At 35.6% G+C, this 20,376-nt stretch overlaps 1 protein-coding gene across 1 annotated transcript; it reads left to right on the forward strand.

Moving 5' to 3' along the window:
- The first annotated feature begins 262 nt into the window (after window positions 1-262).
- Window positions 263-18,738, forward strand: LOC110733007 (flowering time control protein FCA-like). The gene is made up of 16 exons (XM_021913012.1): window positions 263-626; window positions 997-1,067; window positions 1,983-2,061; window positions 12,187-12,269; window positions 12,370-12,421; window positions 13,856-13,900; window positions 13,998-14,033; window positions 14,164-14,240; window positions 14,416-14,482; window positions 15,084-15,163; window positions 15,248-15,312; window positions 16,225-16,282; window positions 16,808-17,083; window positions 17,203-17,376; window positions 17,463-17,660; window positions 18,311-18,738. The coding sequence occupies exons 1-16, from the start codon at window positions 386-388 to the stop codon at window positions 18,374-18,376; spliced, it is 1,668 nt and encodes a 555-aa protein (XP_021768704.1). The 5' UTR covers window positions 263-385; the 3' UTR covers window positions 18,377-18,738.
- The last annotated feature ends 1,638 nt before the right edge of the window (window positions 18,739-20,376 follow it).

The following is a 20,376-nucleotide window of genomic DNA, read 5'->3' on the forward strand; positions in this document are numbered from 1 at the left end:
ATACATTATTTGTTTATTACGTTACAAGTATCCTAGTTAATCATTATCTCTTACATATATACCCATCACCGTCATTGCTTCCCAAATAGTTATTGTGTATAAGAATTTCAATATCATCATCTCTAAGTACCCATAATTCTTCTTAACATGATCCACAACACAAGATTCATATAAGTCTTAAAACACGCCACACTTAGCCCACACCAAAGAAATGCACCCTTATGAGTGTCATGCCCAAAAATTCAATCATAACAAGTCTTGTACTCACTAAACTTGCACAAACTTTGGTCAACCTCATAGACTCATAGCACCCCACCCCACAAGAATACAAACCAACATACTGATTACTGAATTGATCACCATCAACTCGAGCAGCTTTTCGAAAATGGAGTCACACCCTCCATCTTTCAACCCCAACCCATGGGACCCACTTCCACCACCACCACCACCACCACCACAACCTCCCAACTTCCAATGGGGGAATACCGGATTTCCCGGCGACGGTTTTCCTCAATTTCAACCCTTTCACCCTCCTCCCGATCACTCCTTCGCCGCCGCCGGAGGTGGTTTCAGTCAGCCGCCGCAGCCTCAGCCGAAATCCCATTTCTTAAAGAAGCGGAAATTCGGTAATTTCTTCAAATAAATTTGATGGGTACTAGTAGAACTACTTCAGTTTTTGTTAATTGTTTGATAAATTGTTGATTTTGTATGTTAATTGAACTGATTACTACTAGGTAGAACTATTTGCTAAGAAAAAATCTCAACTTTACTAGAATTAGGGTTTTGATGATTTTGTTGTGATAAGCTTGATATTGTCCTTTGTGTCCACTGAATGGTATGTAACTTGCTATAATTATGTACACTTGTGATTTTGTGAATGATTAGATTTTGGTAGGAAAAGCTCGTTTCTTGATCAGGTAAGGCGGTTCGAGTTTGAAGTTCTTTCTTTGATGGTGTGAGATTTGTTAGGTGATGTTATTGCTTTCTTTTTGATAGATAGAGTTGATGATGGCAGTTTTGTGAAGCTTTATGTTGGTGGGATTCCTCGAACTGCGACCCAAGATGAGGTATGTTACTGTGGTTTTATGAGCCTATTTGTTCATCTGATGAGCTGTGTCAAGTTCCACAATGTGTTTCATTACAAGGAGAATTATTTGATGCTTGTCAAAGTATGAATTCTTGCACATATTAACAAAATCCTTGTTATACAGAAAATTATAGGTCTAGAAGTCCCTATTATTCCTCGCTGTGATAGCTTTCCCTCGTGTTTTTGGTGTCGTTACTGGAAGCATCAACCAAAACCACTACAACAACAAAAATAATTGAATAACAATAGTTAGAAGTAGAAGAAGTAAATCTTAGAAGCTTTTATCATTTGTGTTTACAGATTTTTGCAGCTGTTTATACAGAGTATGTGTTTTTCTTTCCAATCTTAATCAATCTATAAGTGTTCCTATACCCTGCAATTGCTCCTGTAGTGACCATGCCTCTATCATATTTAGTTTAAAATTACAACTCCATGCATCTCTTGTAAAGGTCACCCTTGTCCTCTTGAGAAAGCAAAAAATGTCACTCCTTGACACCCTCCATCTCTTGGTTTTTGTTAACAAAAATATATGTATGGAGGAACAATGCAAACTTTGTAAACAAGACTACAGGTCACAAGGCTGGATATCAAGCATGTTGCTCCCTTTAATTAGCTGAGAAAGTCTTTTCTTCCTATGCGAATATGAAATTCATACTTCATAGTGTGCTACTTGAATAGAAATGTTTTGGACTTTTTTTGGCTTGCATTAACTGCTTATTTAGATTATTTTGGACATATATTCACTCACTGTATTCATCCCTTTTTTCTTGCTTACATGTGAGTTTTATGATCTTTTTTTGATGAAGATTACTCTGAGGTTTCATGATCCCTTTTACAGTATACTTGCTCTATCTGAGGTTTCATATAGTGTTTTGGCCTTTGTTCTTATATGTAGATTTTTTGCTTGTTTCAAGAGCATGGAAATGTCATGGAGGTTGTTCTTCTTCTTGATAAATGGACTGGTCAACGGCAAGGTATACACGTATGCAAAGAAATTGCTTTATGCTTTAGCATATTTGATGACTATGTAATTAGAGCTGTCAATTCGGGTAAAAGGGTCGGGTTTGGGTCGGGTAAGAGTGGGTCGGGTCAACTCGGGTTGGATCAATTCAGATTAATTCCATAATGCGGGTCGGGTTAAGGTTGGGTCATGCTTAAGTCGGTTCATACTTCTTATCGGATTTGGGTCAGGTTAATAACAGGTCGGGTTACATTCGGGTCGGGTGAACAATAGGTCGGGTTTAATTCGGGTTTTTACGGGTTAGGATAATTCTCGGGTTCGGTTCAAGTCAATAATTTGCGGGTTAGAATCAGGTCGGGTCATTCTCGGGTTCGAGTCGGGTCCGGTTCAAGTCAATAATTTGCGGGTTATAATCAGGTTGGGTCATTTTCAAGTCGGGTCATTCTCGGGTTCAAGTTGGGTTTGGTTCAAGTCAATAATTTGTGGGTTACAATCAGGTCGGGTCATCTCCAAGTGAGGTCATATTCGGGTTCAACTACCTATAACTAGATAATTATCATTTTTATCAAGCTAATTATTTCCTTTGATTATACTATATATGGCAATATATTAAGGAACTATAGTCTATAATTTAGGAAGATAATTATCTCCTTTGACCATACAACAAATATATACTATATTTAACTCTTAAATTTGAGGATGATGCTCCTTTCTTTTGCTGGCTTGGACCAACTTGGTCTTCCAAGACAAAATGCTTTAATCTACAATAATAAGGTGGTCTAAATTGCATTTAGTGATTTAAAATCGGGTCGAGGAACAATTTGGGTTGAATTTAGGTCGGATCAATAACAATTCGTGTTAATTTCGAGTCGGGTTAGTAACTGATCGGGTTGAATTTTTGAGTTGGGTAAGTAATAGGTATGGTAAAATTCGGGTCGGGTCAATAATAATTTGGGTTGAATTTGGGTTAGGTCAATAACAAGTCAGGTTGATTTCGGATCGGGTTTGTAACAGGTTGGGTTAAATTCGGGTCGGGTTGAATTCAAGTCAGGTAAGTAACAAGTCGGGTTAAATTCGGGTTAAAAAGGGTTTGGGTCAATTTCGGTTCAAGTCGGGTTTGGTGCAAGTTAATTAAATTGGCTTTTGTAAACTGATAAATCGGTGCAAGTTGTAAACCGGTAAATTGGCCGTTTAAAAGCAAATTGAATGGTTCCACACACCCAATTGGACTCCCGGAGGGTATTAGGGACCATGGTAAACATTTCGGCAATTTTTATTTTCGGACGAAAAAAAGTCTAAAAAAATCCAAAATTGAAGGCTTTTTGAGAAATTTTGGAGGTTTCGGGGCCCGGTGTCGAAAAGTCTTGAAATTCTATGTGATACATCTCGGGGTCATATACTCATATAATGCCATTTGGAACCATATATGATCATTATTTGTTGTCATAAATGTTCGTGGTAGGCTTGAATTAATGAAATCGGTGCAAGTTGTAAACCGGTAAATTGGTCGTTTAATGGCAAATTAGATTGTTCCACCCACCCAATTGGACTCCCAGAGGGTATTAGGGACCATGGTAAAAATTTCGGCAATTTTTATTTCCGAGCAAAAAAAAGTCAAAAATATTCAAAAATTGAAGACTTGAAATTTTTGAATTTTTTTGACTTTTTTTTTTATATTCTCGAGGTCATATCCACGCTTTTTGAGAAATTTTGGAGGATTCAGAGTCCAGTGTCAAAAAGTCTTGAAATTTTAGGGGATACATCTCGAGGTTATTTAATGTCGTTTGGAATCATATATGATCATTATTTGTTGTCATAAATGTTCGTGGTAGGCTTGAGTTAGTGAAATCGGTGTAAGTTATAAACCGGTAAATAGGTCGTTTAAAGGCAAATTGGATGGTTCCAACCACCCAATTGGATTAACAAAAGATATTAGGGACCATGGTAAAATTTTCGAAATTTTTTTATATTCGGGCAAAAATAAGTAAAAAAATTCCAAAATTGAAAGCTAATATACATGATTTTTGTGTAATTTTGGAAGTTTCGGGGCTCGGTGTCGAAAAACCTTAAGAATTAGGGGATACATGTCGGGGTCCTATAATGACGTTTAAAATTGTAAATGATCATTATATGTTGTCATAAATGTTCGTGGTAGGCTTGAGTTAATGAAATCGGTGCATGTTGTAAACCGGTATATTGGCTGTTTAAAGGCAAATTGGATGGTTCCACCCATCCAATTGGCCTTTCGAAGTGTATTAGGGATCATGGTAAACATTTCGGCAATTTTTATTTCCGGCCAAAAAAAAGTCAAAAAATTCCAAAATTAAAGTCTAAAGATCCATGCTTATTTAGAAATTTTGGAGATTTCGAGGCCCACTGTCGAAAAGCCTTGAAATTTTAGAATTATATCTCGGGGTCATATAATGCCGGTTGGAACCATATTTGATCATTATATGTTGTTATAAATGTTCGTGGTAAGCTTGAGTTAATGAAAACGGTGCAAGTTGTAAACTGGTAAATAGGTCATTTAAAGGCAAATTGGATGGTTACTCCTGCACAATTGGACTCCCGAACGGTATTAAGGACCATGGTAAACATTTTGACAATTTTTATTTACGGGCGAATAAAATCTAAAAATACAAAAATTGAAGGCTAATATCCACGCTTTTTGAGAAATTTTGAAGTCTTCGGAGCCCAGCGTCTAAAAGTTTCGAAATTCTAGGGAATACATCTCAGGGTCATATAATTTTGTTTGGAACCATATGTGATCATTATTTGTTGTCATAAATGTTCGTTGTAGGCTTGAGTTGTTGAAATCGGTACAAGTTGTATACCGATAAATTGGTCGTTTAAAGGCAAATTGGATGGTTCCACCTACCCTATTAGGCCCCCGGTGGGTATTAGGGACCATGGTAAACATTTTGACAATTTTAATATCCGGGCGAAATAAGTTAAAAAATTCCTAAATTGAGGGCTTTTTTAGAAAATTTGAAGGTTCCGGGCCCGATGTAGAAAAGCCTTTAGATTTTATTAGATACATCTCGGGGTCATATAATGACGTTTGAAACCATAACTGACCATTATATGTTGTCATGAATGTTCGTAGTAGGCTTGAGTTAATTAAATAAGTGTCCGTTGTAAACTGGTAAATTGGTCGTTTAAATGCAAATTGGATGGTTCCACCCACCTAATTGGACTACCGGAGGGTATTAGGAATCATGGTAAACATTTCGGCAATTTTTTTTTTTCAGGTGAATAAAATTCAAAAAATTCCAAAATTGAAGGCTAATATTCACGCTTTTTGAGAAATGTTTTAGGCTTCGGGCTTAGTGTCGAAAAACTTTGAGATTTTAGGGGATACTTCTCGGGGTCATATAATATTGTTTTAAACCATAAATAATTATTATATATTGTCATAAATGTTTGTGGTAGGCTTGAATTAATGAAATCGGTGCAAGTTATAAACCGATAGATTCACCATTTAAAGGTAAATTGGATGGTTCCACCCACCTAATTGGACTCTCGGAGGATATTAGGGACCATGGTAAACATTTCGGCAATTTTTATTTGGAGGCGAAAAAAAGTCACAAAGTTCTAAAATTTAAGACTAATATCCACGTTTTTTGAGAAATTTTGGAGGTTTCGGAATCCGATGTCGAAAAGACTTGAGATTTAAGGGGATACATCTCGGGGTCATATAATGCCGTTTGGAACCATATGTGATCATTATATGTTGTCATAAATGTTCGTGGTAGGCTTGAGTTTATGAAATCGGTGCAAGTTGTAAACCGGTAAATTGGTCGTTTAAAGGCAAATTGGATGGTTCCACCCATCCAATGGGACTCCCAGAGGGTATTAGGAACCATTATAAACATTTCGGCAATTTTTATTTACGGGAGAAAAAATGTAAAAAAATTTCAAAATTGAATGCTATATCCACGTTTTTTTGAGAAATTTTGAAGGTTTCGGGCCCGATGTCGAAAAGCCTTTAGATTTTATTAGATACATCTCGGGGTCATATAATGAAGTTTGAAACTATAAATGACCATTATATGTTGTCATGAATGTTCGTGGTAGGCTTGAGTTAATTAAATAAGTGCCTGTTGTAAACCGGTAAATTGGTCGTTTAAATGCAAATTGGATGGTTCCACCCGCCTAATTGGACTACCGGAGGGTATTAGGAACCATGGTAAACATTTCGACAATTTTTATTTACAGGCGAATAAAAGTCAAAAAATTCCAAAATTGAAGGCTAATATCCACGCTTTTTGAGAAATTTTTGAGGTTTCGGGCACAGTGTCGAAAAGTTTTGAGATTTTAGGGGATACATCTTGGGGTCATGTAATAATGTTTTAAACCATAAATGATCATTTTATGTTGTCATAAATGTTCGTGGTAGGATTGATTTAATGAAATCGTGCAAGTTGTAGACTGAAAATTGGATGGTTCCATCAAGCCAATTGGACTCTCGGAGGGTATTAGGGACCATGGTAAACATTTTGACAATTTTTATTTCCGAGCGAAAAAAGTCAAAAAATTCCAAAATTGAAGGCTAATATCCACGCTTTTTGAGAAATTTTGGAGGGTTCGAGGCCCGTTGTAGAAAAGCCTTGCGAATTTAAAAGATACATCTCGAGATCATATAATGTCGTTTGGAACCATATGTGATCGTTATATGTTGTCACAAATGTTCGTGGAAGGCTTGAGTTTATGAAATCGGTGCAAGTTGTAAACCGGTAAATTGGTCGTTTAAAGGCAAATTGGATGGTTCCATTCATCCAATTGGACTTCTAGAGGGTATTAGGAACCATGGTAAACATTTCGGCAATTTTTATTTACGGGCGAAAAAAAGTAAAAAAATTTCAAAATTGAAGGCTAATATCCACGTTTTTTTTGAGAAATTTTTGAGGTTTCGGAACCCGATGTCGAAAAGACTTGAGATTTAAGGGGATACATGTCGGGGTCATATAATGCCGTTTGGAACCATATGTGATCGTTATATGTTGTCATAAATGTTCGTAGTAGGCTTGAGTTTATGAAATCGGTGCAAGTTGTAAACCGGTAAATTGTTCTTTTAAAGGCAAATTGGATGGTTCTACCCATCCAATTGGACTCCCAAAGGGTATTAGGGACCATGGTAAACATTTCGGCAATTTTTATTTACTGGCGAAAAAAAGTAAAAAAAAATTCAAAATTGAAGGCTAATATCCACGTTTTTTGAGAAATTTTAGAGGTTTCGAAACCGAATCTCGAAGAGACTTGAGATTTTAAGAAATATAGATCTCGGGGTCATATAATGTCGTTTGGAACCATTTATAATCATTATTTGTTGTTATAAAATTCGTGGTTGGCTTGAGTTAATGAAATCGATGCAAGTGGTAAAACGGTAAGTTGGCCGTTTAGAGGCAAATTGGTGGTCCCACTCCCCAATTGGACTACCGGTGGGCATTAGGGACCACGGTAAACATTTATGTTTCAGGCGAAAAAAAAATTAAAAAAATTCCAAAATTAAAGGCTAATATCCATGTAGTTTGAGAAAGTTTTTATGTTTCGGGGCTCGGTGTCGAAAAGCTTTGAGATTTTAGGGGATACATCTCGGGGTCATATAATATTATTTTAAACCATAAATGATCATTATATGTTGTCATAAAAATGTTCGTGGTAGGCTTGAGTTAATGAAATCGTGCAAGTTGTAGACCGGTAAATTGGCCGTTTGAAGGAAAATTGGATGGTTCCACCAAGTCAATTGGACTCCTGGAGGGTATTTTGTACCATGGTAAACATTTTGGCAATTTTTATTTCTGAGCGAAAAAAGTCAAAAAATTTTAAAATTGAAGACTAATATCCACGCATTTTGCGAAATTTTGAAGGTTTGGAGACTCGATGTCGAAAAGTCTTGAAATTCCAGGGAATACATCTTGGTGTCATACAATGTCGTTTGGAACCTTATATGATTATTATATGTTGTCATAAATGTTTGTGGTAGGCTTGAGTTAATGAAATCGGTGCAAGTTGTAAATCGGTAAATTTGTCGTTTAAAGGCGAATTTGATGGTTCTACCCAATGGGACTCCCCAAGGGTATTAGGGACCATGGTAAATATTTTGTTAATTTTTATTTTCGGGTGAAAAAAAAGTGAAAATTTTCCAAAATTGAAGGCTATTATCCACGCTTTTTGAGAAATTTTGGAGGTTTCGGGGCCCGTTGTAAAGCCTTAGATTTTAGGGGATACATGTCGGGGTCATATAATATCGTTTGGAACTATATATGGTCATTATACGTTGTCATAAATGTTCGTAGTAGGCTTGAATTAATGAAATTGGTGCAAGTTGTAAATCGGTAAATTGGTCGTTTAAAAGGAAATTGTATGGTTCCACCTACCCAATTGGACTCCGAGAACGTATTATGGATCATGGTAAACATTTCCTCAATTTAAATCTCTGGATGAAAAAAGTAAAAAATTCAAAAATTGAAGGCAAATATCCACGCTTTTTGAGAAATTTGGAGTGTTCGGGACCCAGTGTCTAAACGTCTTGAAATTCTAGGGAATACATCTTGGGGTCTTATAATGTCGTTTGGAACCATATATGATCATTATATGTTGTCATAAATGTTCATGGTAGGCTTGAGTTAATGAAACCGGTGCAAGTTGTAAACCAGTAAATTGGTCGTTTAAAGGCAAATTTGATGGTTCCACCTAGCCAATCAGACTCCCGGAGGGTATTAGGGACCATGGTAAAGATTTTGACAATTTTTATTTCGAGCGAAAAAAGTCAATAAATTCCAAAATTGAAGACTAATATCCACGCATTTTGCGAAATTTTGAAGGTTTCGGGACTCGGTGTCGAAAATTCTTGAAATTCCATGGAATACATCTTGGTGTCATATATTGCCGTTTGGAAACTTATATGATTTTTTTATGTTGTCATAAATGTTCGTGGTAGGCTTGAGTTAATAAAATCGGTTTAAGTTGTAAATCGGTAAATTTGTCGTTTAAAGGCAAATTGGATGGTTCTACCCACCCAATGGGACTCCCAAACTGTATTAGGGACCATGTTAAATATTTCGTCAATTTTTATTTCCGGGCAAAAAAAGTAAAAAAATTCCAAAATTGAAGGCTATTATCCACGCTTTTTGAGAAATTTTGTAGGTTTCGAGGCCCGTTGTAGAAAAGCCTTGCGATTTTAGGGGATACATCTCGGGGTCATATAATGTCGTTTGGAACCATATATGATCATTATATGTTGTCATAAATGTTCGTGGTAGGGCTGAATTAATGAAATCGATGCAAGTTGTAAATCTGTAAATTGGTCGTTTAAAGGCAAATTGGATGGTTCCACCTACCCAATTGGACTCCGGGAGGGCATTATGGACCATGGTAAACATTTCGGCAATTTTAATTTCAGAGTGAAAAAAAAAATAAAAAAAAATTGAAGGCGAATATCCACGCTTTTTGAGAAATTTGGAGTCTTCGAGGCTCGGTGTCTAAAAGTCAATTCCAAAATTGAAGGTTAATTATCCACGTTTTTTGAGAAATTTCGAATGTTTCGGGGCCCGGTGTCGAAAAGCATTGAGATATTAGGGGATACATCTCGAGGGTCATATAATGACGTTGGGATCCATATATGATAATTATATGTTGTCATAAATGTTCGTGGTAAGCTTGAGCTAATGAAATCGGTGCAAGTTGTAAGCCGGTTAATTGGTCGTTTAAAGGCAAATTGAATGGTTCCACCCAGCCAATTGGACCCCCGGAGGATATTAGGGACCATGGTAAACATTTCGGTAATTTTTATTTCTGAGTGAAAAAAAGTCAAAAAATTCCAAAATTGAAGGTTAATATTAGAGCTGTCATTTCGGGTAAACGGGTCGGGATTGGGTCGTGTTAGAGTGGGTCGGGTCAACTCGGGTTGGGTTAATGCCGTAACCTATGCGGGTCGGATTCGGGTTGGGTCATGCTTAAGTCGGGTCATAAATCTTATGGGGTTTGGGTCGGGTTAACAACAAGTCGGGTTACATTTGGGTCGAGTGAACAATAGGTCGGGTTTAATTCGGGTTTTCACGGTTTAAAACGGGTTTGGGTAATTCTCGGGTTCGAGTCGGGTTTGGCTCAAGTCAATAATTTGCGAGTTAGAATTAGGTCGGGTCATTCTCGGGTTTGTGTCGGGTTCGATTCAAGTCAATAATTTGCGGGTTATAATTAGGTCGGGTCATTTTCAATTCGGGTCATTCTCGGGTTTTAGTCGGGCTCGGTTCAAGTCAATAATTTGCGAGTTATAATCAGTTTGGGTCATTTCTAAGTCGGGTCGTTCTCAGGTTCAAGTCGGGTTGTATTCAAGTCAATAATTTGTGGGTTACAATCAGGTTAGATCATTTCCAAGTCGGGTCATATTCGGGTTCAACTAACTATAAATAGATAATTATCATTTTTATCAAGCTAATTATTTCCTTTGTATATAATATACTTTTTATATGGCAACATACTAGGAACTATAGTCTATAATTTAGGAAGATCATACAATTATCTCCTTTGATCATACAACAAATATATACTATATTTAACTCTTTAATTTGGGGATGATGCTCCTTTCTTTTGCTGACCGACTTGGTCTCCCTAGAAAAAATGCTTTGATCAATAATAATAAGGTGGTGTAAATTGCATTTAAGGTGATTTGAAATTGGGTCAGGAACAATTTGGATTGAATTTAGGCCGGTTCAATAACAAGTCGTGTTGATTTCGAGTCGGGTTAGTAACATATCGGGTTGAATCTTTGGGCCGAGTTAGTAATAGGTCGGGTAAATTTTGGGTCGGGTCACTAACAAGTCGGGTTGAATTTGGGTCAGGTCAATAACAAGTCGGGTTGATTTTGGGTCGGGTTTAATTCAGGTTTTGATAGGTTGAAACAGGTTTGGGTCAATTTCGGTTCAATTCGGGTTCATTTCAGGTCAATAATTTACGGATTACATTCGGGTCGGGTCATCTCTAGGTCGGTTCATGTTCGGGTTCGGGTCTCACATACTCGGGCCAACTCGGGTCTAGGGTTGGTTTCAGGTTGGGTCAGGTCGGTTTTGGTCACCATTTTTTCGGGTTTAGATGGGTCGGTTAATAATCGGGTTTGAGTCGGTATTTTGGGTCGGGTCAACTTTTGACAGCTCTATATGTAGTCCTGTTCTCCTTTTAATTTTGTCCCCCTTTCAACTTTTCTACTTCACAAAATATTGTCCCCTGCTAATTATAAATGTTAAATTCATATAAGCTGTGCAGATTTCCTAAGAATAAATGAATTTGCAATGAATGTAATACCTTTTAGTCGCATCATTTCATGAAAGCACGTGTCTTAATTGAGTTTAATATTGAGCATCATAAATATTTAGTCAACAGCATGTTGGCATTTGGGCAACTCATCTAATGATGTCTCATCTGTAAAGTTAAGGGACAAAAATTGTTACTTTAGACAGGGTAATTTATAGTGTTTTATCTAACTTCCCAGGAGTGGGAATCATATTATTTTATGTGTACACGTTTATCTTGTTGTTGGTTGCTATCATTTTGTATTGTTTATAGTTAAGGATGTGAATATTTGGTTCTCCCAAACCCATCTCAAAAGTATTTAGGCTGGGTTGTCTCTATGGTCACTCTTTTTTTGTTTATCCATTCTTGATGATCTAGTAATTGGTCTTATTTCCTTACGATTTTGCTACTACACACTATGGATGTGGAATTAAATGAATTATCCTCATAAAGATTTGTCTTAGCTTCAAGTATTCTGTTGAATGATTCTCCCTCCATCACAGAGTAGTAACCATATTTAGTAATTTTGGGGTCAGCTTATAAATTGCTCCTCTGATTTACTCTTAAAGTTAGTCAGCTAATAAATGCAAGAGGAATCAGTGGTCAAAGTTGTGCCTTGAAAATCATTTGAAGTCAATTCGGACTTTATAATGGGATACAGGGAATAGTTCTTTCTCTGATTGCTTTCCTCAATACACCTCCTAAGTTCACTTTATCTTTGGATCTTTTAGAACAGAAAGGGTGTAGGGGTGGGAAGGGGAAGAGAAAAGTGGGAAACGCTAAGGCAGAGTACTGTATCAATTTCCAAATTGCCATGACTGTGATGCTAATGACTCAATGTCTGCAGATTATTGTTTTGTGAAGTATGCATTCACTGAGGAGGCTGACAGAGCAATAATAGCTTTAAACAATCAATTCACTTTTCCTGAAGTAAGTCAATAGAAGTCAGATAACTTGTTATTGAGTTTTCCTTTATCCCCTTGCTGTATGAACCATGGATGAACCCCATCATATAACCTCTTATTTACAGGCTATGGCTCCCATTAGAGTAAGATATGCTGATGGAGCCAGACAACGACAAGGTATTTCCTTAATTGTACGAAGTATTGTGTTCTGTTCTCTCTGTAACCTTTTTGTATTAGCATCATATATGAAGCCTGTGTCCTTGGTCCGTCAAACATCGTTTGCTTTTACTTCTTTATTTATTTATGTACTTTATTAATTCTTTTTTTTTTTTTGCTCCTTTTCATTTTCTATTTTATCTCTTTGATTTGGTCCATTGACCATCTGAAAGTAATTGGTTATTGAAGAATGAGGAACATAAGGTTTCAACCCTGTAAAATTTCTTCAGATTAAAGGTGAAAGTTGTAACTAGTGTGTGGCTTGGTTGATGACCCAATTATTTATTTATTTCTTAATTTTATAGCATCATATTGTTGTATGTGCTCTGGCTGTCTGGCAAGATAGGCAAGTTTGGGTTTTCTTTCATATATTATCTTGAAAACCTTTGATTTTATTTTAGCTTAGATTGTGTGTTGCACCTTGCACATTTTTAAGTGAAACTGTTCTTTATCCTTTTTGTGTCATTTGAATTGGGAGAACCATTCTTAATGTCTTGTATGCTACAATCCAAATATGTTTTTTTTTTTTTTTTTTTTTTTTTGAAGGAACAATCCAAATATGTTCATCATTTATTGACTATTGAACTGGGAAAATGTTAGTTTTCTGATACATGGGAATAAAAAATGTAATTAATTAAAATCATAAAGTTGTTTCCTTAAAGAAAATTAAAATTGTCATGGAATCATTACCTTGTGGAGATCAACTTTTACTTTCCTCGTTTTCTTTACTTGACCCATAGTTCTTGGCACAATATTTAAGGAGAGGAGAGAGAGAGTGTAATTGGTGCACAGTTACTTTCTCTCCCGTTGAGAGTACAAGAATTGTTGTTCCCGCATGCACTTTATAAGGGTAATTTGGTGAATATGACTACTAACTGCTGACCAAATTTAGTATGGATCAAGTAATTTGACATTTTCATTTTAGGAATGTTAGTTAAGTAAATATAAACAGAGGAAGTAATATAAGAACAATTGAAAAAGTGCAAAATAAAGTAACCTGATTCAACTTGGATATTATTGAATTAAATAAGGATTTGTTGACTAAGATTAAGGAATTAATTCTTATCCAATTTTGTTGGTCCCAAGTTCGTAAAAGCAATCTTTATTGACACGCTCTTGGATGTATGAATGGCATGGCATGTTTTTATTGTGGGAGGTGGGGTGCCCACATTGCACTTATTTGTGTAGGAAACTAGGAACGCTTTTAATATATCAATAGTTTTATGCGAGAAAACTTTGTGATAAAACTGCTACATTATTATCTGGGCTTTTGCCATGTACTCTAGAGCTGTTTGTCATATTATTTTAATGTGTAATGGAATTGATATGGGTCATCTTTCTATGTGTTTACTTTGTGTTCTTCCCCGACTTGTTTTTGTGGGGCACTTTCTCTAGGTTTGGAGCGTCCAGTGCAACATGATTCCTGCCTTGCTAGACCAGGTACTATCTTTAAGAGAAGGTAATTTATTTTGCTAACTACTGATTGGGTGCTCACTTTTTTCTTTCTTTGTTACCTTTTTGTTGAATTGCTCTCTAGGCTTGGTGCAAAATGATTTGGCCTTTTCTGGACCAGGTAACTTCTTCAGAATAGATGAATTTATGTCTGTCTATGACTAATATTACTTGTTTCTCTCTAAAGTTTGAAGGTATTGTCATATATATGTTTTTTTGAGAAATTTATCTTTCTGGTTTACGTGTCGCAGCAATTGTCGGACAGAATCTGCACAAACTGTATGTAAATGGCTTTAATAGAGAAGCTTCAAAACGGGAGATTGAGGAAGTATGTTAACTCTTTGTATCCTTGGCCAATCACTTCAGAAATAATTGTTTTCTTTAATGTCACGAATTAGACCTAATTGGAAGACCCGTTGTTTGTGGTATCCAAATTAATTTCGATGTTGGCATCTTTGGATAGAATCATAGAATAGCTTTTTAATAACTTTTCCTTTTGTCAGATATTTTCTGCATATGGTGTTGTTGCTGATGTTTACGTACTGCGTGATGAATCTAAGCAAAGCCGTGGTTTGTTTTTGTACCCTTAACTTTCCACTCACTCTTTTCATTTCTTTATACAAGGGTGTGTTTATTATGTAATGGCTTATGTTTGCTATTGTTCTGCTGCCTAATTTGGTAATCCTCAAATCTTACCCTTAGATATTTACCTTGGCCTTGATTATGTTTCGTATGATGTGATTGTGATACATTTTATTTTGGCATGATATCTTTTTCTTTATGGTGTGAGACTTTATAATGTGCAACACCATTGACTCATTTTTCCAAATCTGTTGTTGCTTCTTGTCACCATCTTAGCTGTAAGTAGTAAGTGCTGAGTGTGGTACTGTTGTTGCTTTTTATCTTTTTTAGTATTATTGAACAACTTTATGTGAACTTGATCAGTATTCATCCACCATGTTTGCTTTCACTTTTTAAAAAATTTTTGTGACATCAATTATTCTTGTCACTCCTGTGTCTCAGGCTCATCTTCAGGTGATACCTCTTTGGGTGGTGGTGAATTTTTAGTTTTGTTACTAATGTTATGTTTCTTTTGCTTTCTTTGATCACTGTGTAGATTACTTTCTTTTTCCTCTCTTAATACTCAAGTGGTCATGTTCAAACCATGTAGGATGTGGCTTTGTGGGCTTTACTCAAAGACATATGGCTGAGGCAGCAATCAGCGCGCTAAATGGAACCTATGTGATGAAAGTAAACCTGCTTAACTTTTATTTTCATCTTTCCAAGTCCTCTATGTTGATGATTGAATTTACTTGGTACTCAAATTTTCCTCAGGGGTGTGACTGTGCATTAGCTGTTCGTTTTGCTGAACCTAAGAAGCCAAAGAATGTAGAAGTCAGGTAATTATTCTTCCATCACTTGGTTTGACAACAAATTCAGAAATCCTATAGGCCCTTTACAATTTGTAAACTTGATGCTATCTTACTGCATAATTTGGGGATGCTTTTAATTTTACTGGCAATGAAGCTAGTATTGAGTAAATCTTCACACTTCAGTTGTGGAGCACACCCAAACAGCAATATAGTGTCAAATATTGGAACCATTTTCATTGATGATGATAACAATTGTAATTAACTCCTGATGGTCATATTTTGTTCTTTTGCGAAATTATTGCCAGTGTAAACAATTTGCTGTCATTTAGACTTTATTGATGTGTCCTTTTAAAATTCAAATCGGACTTGCTTTCGTACGGGGATTTTTTTGCTATTATCTTTCATCTGTTTTGGAGAACCAATTGCTCTCTAAATCTAGCATGGCTGTTTGGATGATACATATTGGGAGATAATAATAATGGGTGGTTTAGAATTGGGAAACCAATTTGCTTCTGGACTCTACAGTTGGAACCTGGGAATATACTTTTCTCCAATATCCGAGAAATAAAGGTAGGTCATTTAATTTAGAAAGATTATCAATAGGGATTCTGTGGTGGAAGTGTTATTGTTCTGTCTTCTGACGGATCTTGGTTCTGATCTCTTGTTGATTTGTTGTTTCTATTAAATGCGGCTTCTATATAATGTCAAATGTTATGTATCAGGGTATGTGTTGGCCATGATAAACTAAATCAGTAATGCAACTCTCTTTTCCTTAATGTGGGCTGATTAATGATCTATGTTTTTGCCCTCGTGAATGATAGATTGATACAAAGTAACACACAAAGCCATAAGATATGTAAATATCACTATGGCATCTAAATATATATATACACTTTGTATATGTTTTACTTTGCTACCACTCAATACTACTTTGTGCAGGCCAATTCCAAATCCTGTGGATATGCGGGGAAGTAGCAAGTCCAATGCTCTACATCTGGTTAGTACATACTTGCCAATCTGGATAAATTGATATTATGCGTTCTGTTTATTAAAAGAAAGTATGTATGCACATGACTAGAATTCTTTTGTTTTTTTTTAAAAAAAAAAAAAAAATAGCCTTGGGGGGAACCTTTAAATATTTCAAGATCTCTTGGTGAATCTTTTTGCTAAAGTATGTTTTCTTTCTCAATTGAATCTCAGTTGCTGTCCGCACAACTACTTTTTGCAAATAATGTTCTGACCTTAAATTTGTTATACTGCATTGATATATCTTGTATGTCGTCATTTTGGATTTACCTATTGAATGGACTTTAGTTTTCTTTTCATCATTTTAATTATTATATAGTGATTTGAGTTTAATGGGCAAATTCTAATTAAAACTACTAGTATGTGGCTAAAACTACTAGTATGTGGCTATTATTTGAATTGCAGTACTATGCTATTAAACAATTTCTGTTTTGTCTGTGGGTTTTTTATTAACCATTTGAGAAATATTAAAAGAAATAGTTTGAGCTTACTGCAGGGTAACTCATCAAATTCCATGCAAGTAAACAACACAGGCATACAAGGTAACAGTTTTCCTACAGTGGGAAACAGGTTGGAGTGTCCTGCTAATGAGATGCAGAAACCACTTCACAAGCCAATTTCACCTTCACGGTTTTCTCAGATGTCATTACAACACTCACAGCCTTTGAAGGGGAGCCCTCAGCCCTCCAGACAAGCTGAATGTCAGCTTTCAACACCATTGCATTCAAACCAAAAATCAAATAACAGTATAGAGCAGCAAAATGATGATCAGGTTTGCTTCAACTTGTGTTTTCACATTATTTGCCGTATATTCATGGACAACTTTCTGTCTCTGAGCTATTGCCATATGTGTGTATCTAGTTTCTCATTTTTTGTCTCTTTTATTTTCAGTCACCCCAGACCTGCAGAGATACTGGATCAAATTCAGTTATGCTGATCTCTGAACCTGCTCTGTGTCCATCCAGAAGTGATTTGTCAGAAAATCCTATAGACTGTGATTGGAGTGAACACATCTGCCCTGATGGATGCAAATACTATTACAATTGTTTGACATGTGAAAGCAGGGTAACATTTCAATGTCTTGCTAGGCTTTAACCTGTTTCCTCGCTTCTGGTTCTTATCTTGTTGGCTCACTTTTATGAATTTTGTAGTGGGAAAAGCCAGAGGAGTTTGCCCTTTATGAACAACAGTTAAAAGGGAGGCAGGTGCATAAACATTCTTGTCAAGAGCCCCGTCTCTCAGCTTTGGAGGCTTCATCTGTTGTAGAAGACTGTCAAATCCAAGCAGCACATGATCAGAAGGAACCATGCGATTTCGAAAAGCCCCATTTGACAATGTCGTGTTCTGTGGTTAGTCTTCCCTATGCTCCCGTTACTAATTTTTTACTTGCTTTTTTAATTTGTTGCATATAATGTTTTTGATGTCTGGAAAAGGTTATTCAGTTCTCTAATTAGTAGTACTGTTTTATGGTTGGACTTTCTGATGATGCTCTGACTTAAATATAGCATTGTTTCTTAATAAATTCATGTCATATCAAGAATTGAGACAGTGTAACAACTAATTCCTGAGGCAGGGTGAGGAATTTCATTTTAGCAAGTTACTCCTCAGTCCTCACCCTTCATTTACTCATCTTTTGTGCCAATCCTCTATTATTATATTACTAAAACGTCAGATTGACCCATTGATTGAAAGTATAACCTGTGCGGCTGTGCCAGAGTTGTTTATATCAATGGTCGTCGTTATTCGGTGGGATTTTGACATAGCTTAATATACGGTAACATCACCCCTGTGTTCATTGTCCAACTGAGATTATGAGAAAAATTAGTATGTCATTGGCAACACAATATTTTAATTTTTCCAAGGAATGATTTGGTCCAATTACATTTTTAAGGTTTGGAAATATATCTTTTTCATCCAATTGAAGTTATGAGGCCTTTTCAACTTCTATTTTTACTATGAAAGTTGGCTTTGAATCTGTTTTGTTTCTGTTACACTGCAGGAACATGGTCATGAGCAAGTACAGGCAGAAACCAGTGCACTTGGTGGGCCGTCTTTTGTTCAATAGGTAGCATCTCAATTTTTTTCAATTTTTTTTTCATAAAAAAATATTATTATTTTGCTTTCCTTTTGCTTGTAACAACTTGGTATTAGATCTGTATATTATCTATATAACGACCAGGAAACTGTATCAAAAGGGAAGTTCTTTTTCGTGGGTTTTTTCTTCCTGCTAGCTCTGCATTTAACTGTAAGTATACCAATGATGTGCTAATTTGGAGTTACGCATTGATCATTGTTTAATCCACGATAAATATGGCGTGCAACCTTGAAAGGATGTCTCTTAGGTAGAACAAAAAAGGCAAGTACTGCTGTGAATTGTGGTATAATTTGTTGAAATGCTGATCAATCTATGGTCTTATTTAACTTCCACCAAATCTATCAGGAAGTATTGTAGTTATGTTTTTACACAGGAAGCTGAGGTCGGAATCTTGCATGATAGTATATCATTATAAATTGTTGTGAGACCGTCTTAGATAAGTTTTGTTCATCTTCAAACTCGGTACATTCTTAACATAATGTTAATTTCATTCCTTTCCTGCTTAGAGATTCGACTCATCTAATGCATAAAGTAAGATGAACAAGTAGTTTCAGTAATAATACCCCTACTTCCAGATTCTCCTCAACAATGTTGTATGAACTTATATCTCGTATCTTACTTCAAATTACGACATAGTATTATATCTAGTCATTAACCTTGAGAATATTTCATAAACACTAGAACCAAACATAAAAATGTACCAACAATTAAGACAAAAGTAACATAGATGCATTTATATACAAGTCATGCACACAGTTTATGAACCAAAATACAAAGTAATGGTTAAAAAAAGAGTGTGTTGAAGACATTCAATGAAAGAAAAGGCAGAAGAAGAGGGGCAGGCAGCAGCAAAGCATGCACGAAAGTAGCAAAAAGAATGCACATAAATTCAGCGTGATCAAAGTGGGGTATATTTATATACTTGTATTAACTACTGTTACTATAGTTGTTGTCTTCTCAACCTATTATTATTATTATTGTTACTTGTTTTGTTTTGTGTTGTCCATCCGTGCGTCCTCTTTAGGATATTTCAATCTACTTCATCAATGACTATCAGATTGCTGCATTGTTTTGTGTTTTTAGAACTCCCATGTTTTCAGTGAATATTTTTCGAAATCACGGTTTATTTATTTTAATGTTGACGCTTTAACAAATTCTTATATACGAATTGACATTAAGTCGAAAGTTCACTATTTTGAGTGTCTTGTTATTATTTATTACTATATTTTTTATCCTAATTTGTCACCACCTCATATCATTAACAAAACTATGTACTAATTTAATCATGTAGTAAAACACATCTTGGAACATAATTTCTCTCATTCTTAGGACCGGCATACATATATATGAAGTACGGAGTAGCTTATTATTTCTTACTATACGTATCACTAATTCACTATCAATGATACAAGTATATAGTATACTACGGAGTATTTTTTTTTTTTTAAATTCAATTCTCGATGTGATGAAAGATCAATAAACTCAATTTAAAAAAACTACCAAGGCTCCTATTTATCTTGAAACCAAAATAGAAATACTCCGTAGTAGGACTAGATTACTCTGTCTTACTCCGTATTGTTATACAACTATGAAAATGATATGCAAATCAAGATTATTTTCAACATACAAGATAAAAAGATTTTATTTTATTTTATTATAAAAAAAAAGGTAAAAACAGATTCTGAAAAGGAGTGTATGAACGTGGCCCTTGCTTTAACTTTAAATATAAACCAGAATATAGTCTAGTCTATATATGAAGCTCAATTCCCCAGATGAACAATGCAAAACCGAAAGTTTTTCTGTCATTACATACCTATATGTAATCAATATATCATACGTACTTTGTTGCATCTCTTTCTTGTAAACCCTAGCTAAGCTCCTACTCCTCTTCTTTTGCCTAAAACCCCTCTTATTTTCCTCCATTCCCTATCTACTCATTCAATGCTTCTCTTCCTCCTTTTTAACCCAAC

Source organism: Chenopodium quinoa, unplaced genomic scaffold (genome assembly GCF_001683475.1).
Source record: "Chenopodium quinoa cultivar QQ74 unplaced genomic scaffold, ASM168347v1, whole genome shotgun sequence".
NCBI lineage: Eukaryota > Viridiplantae > Streptophyta > Magnoliopsida > Caryophyllales > Amaranthaceae > Chenopodium > Chenopodium quinoa.

Bases quoted from the DNA above. Each gene is read 5' to 3' on its own strand.
- LOC110733007 (XM_021913012.1), top strand. From the start codon at position 386: ATGGAGTCACACCCTCCATCTTTCAACCCCAACCCATGGGACCCACTT. The intron at 627-996 runs GTAATTTCTTCA...TCTTTTTGATAG, and splicing joins CTTAAAGAAGCGGAAATTCG to ATAGAGTTGATGATGGCAGT. The intron at 14,034-14,163 runs GTAACTTCTTCA...TACGTGTCGCAG, and splicing joins TTTGGCCTTTTCTGGACCAG to CAATTGTCGGACAGAATCTG.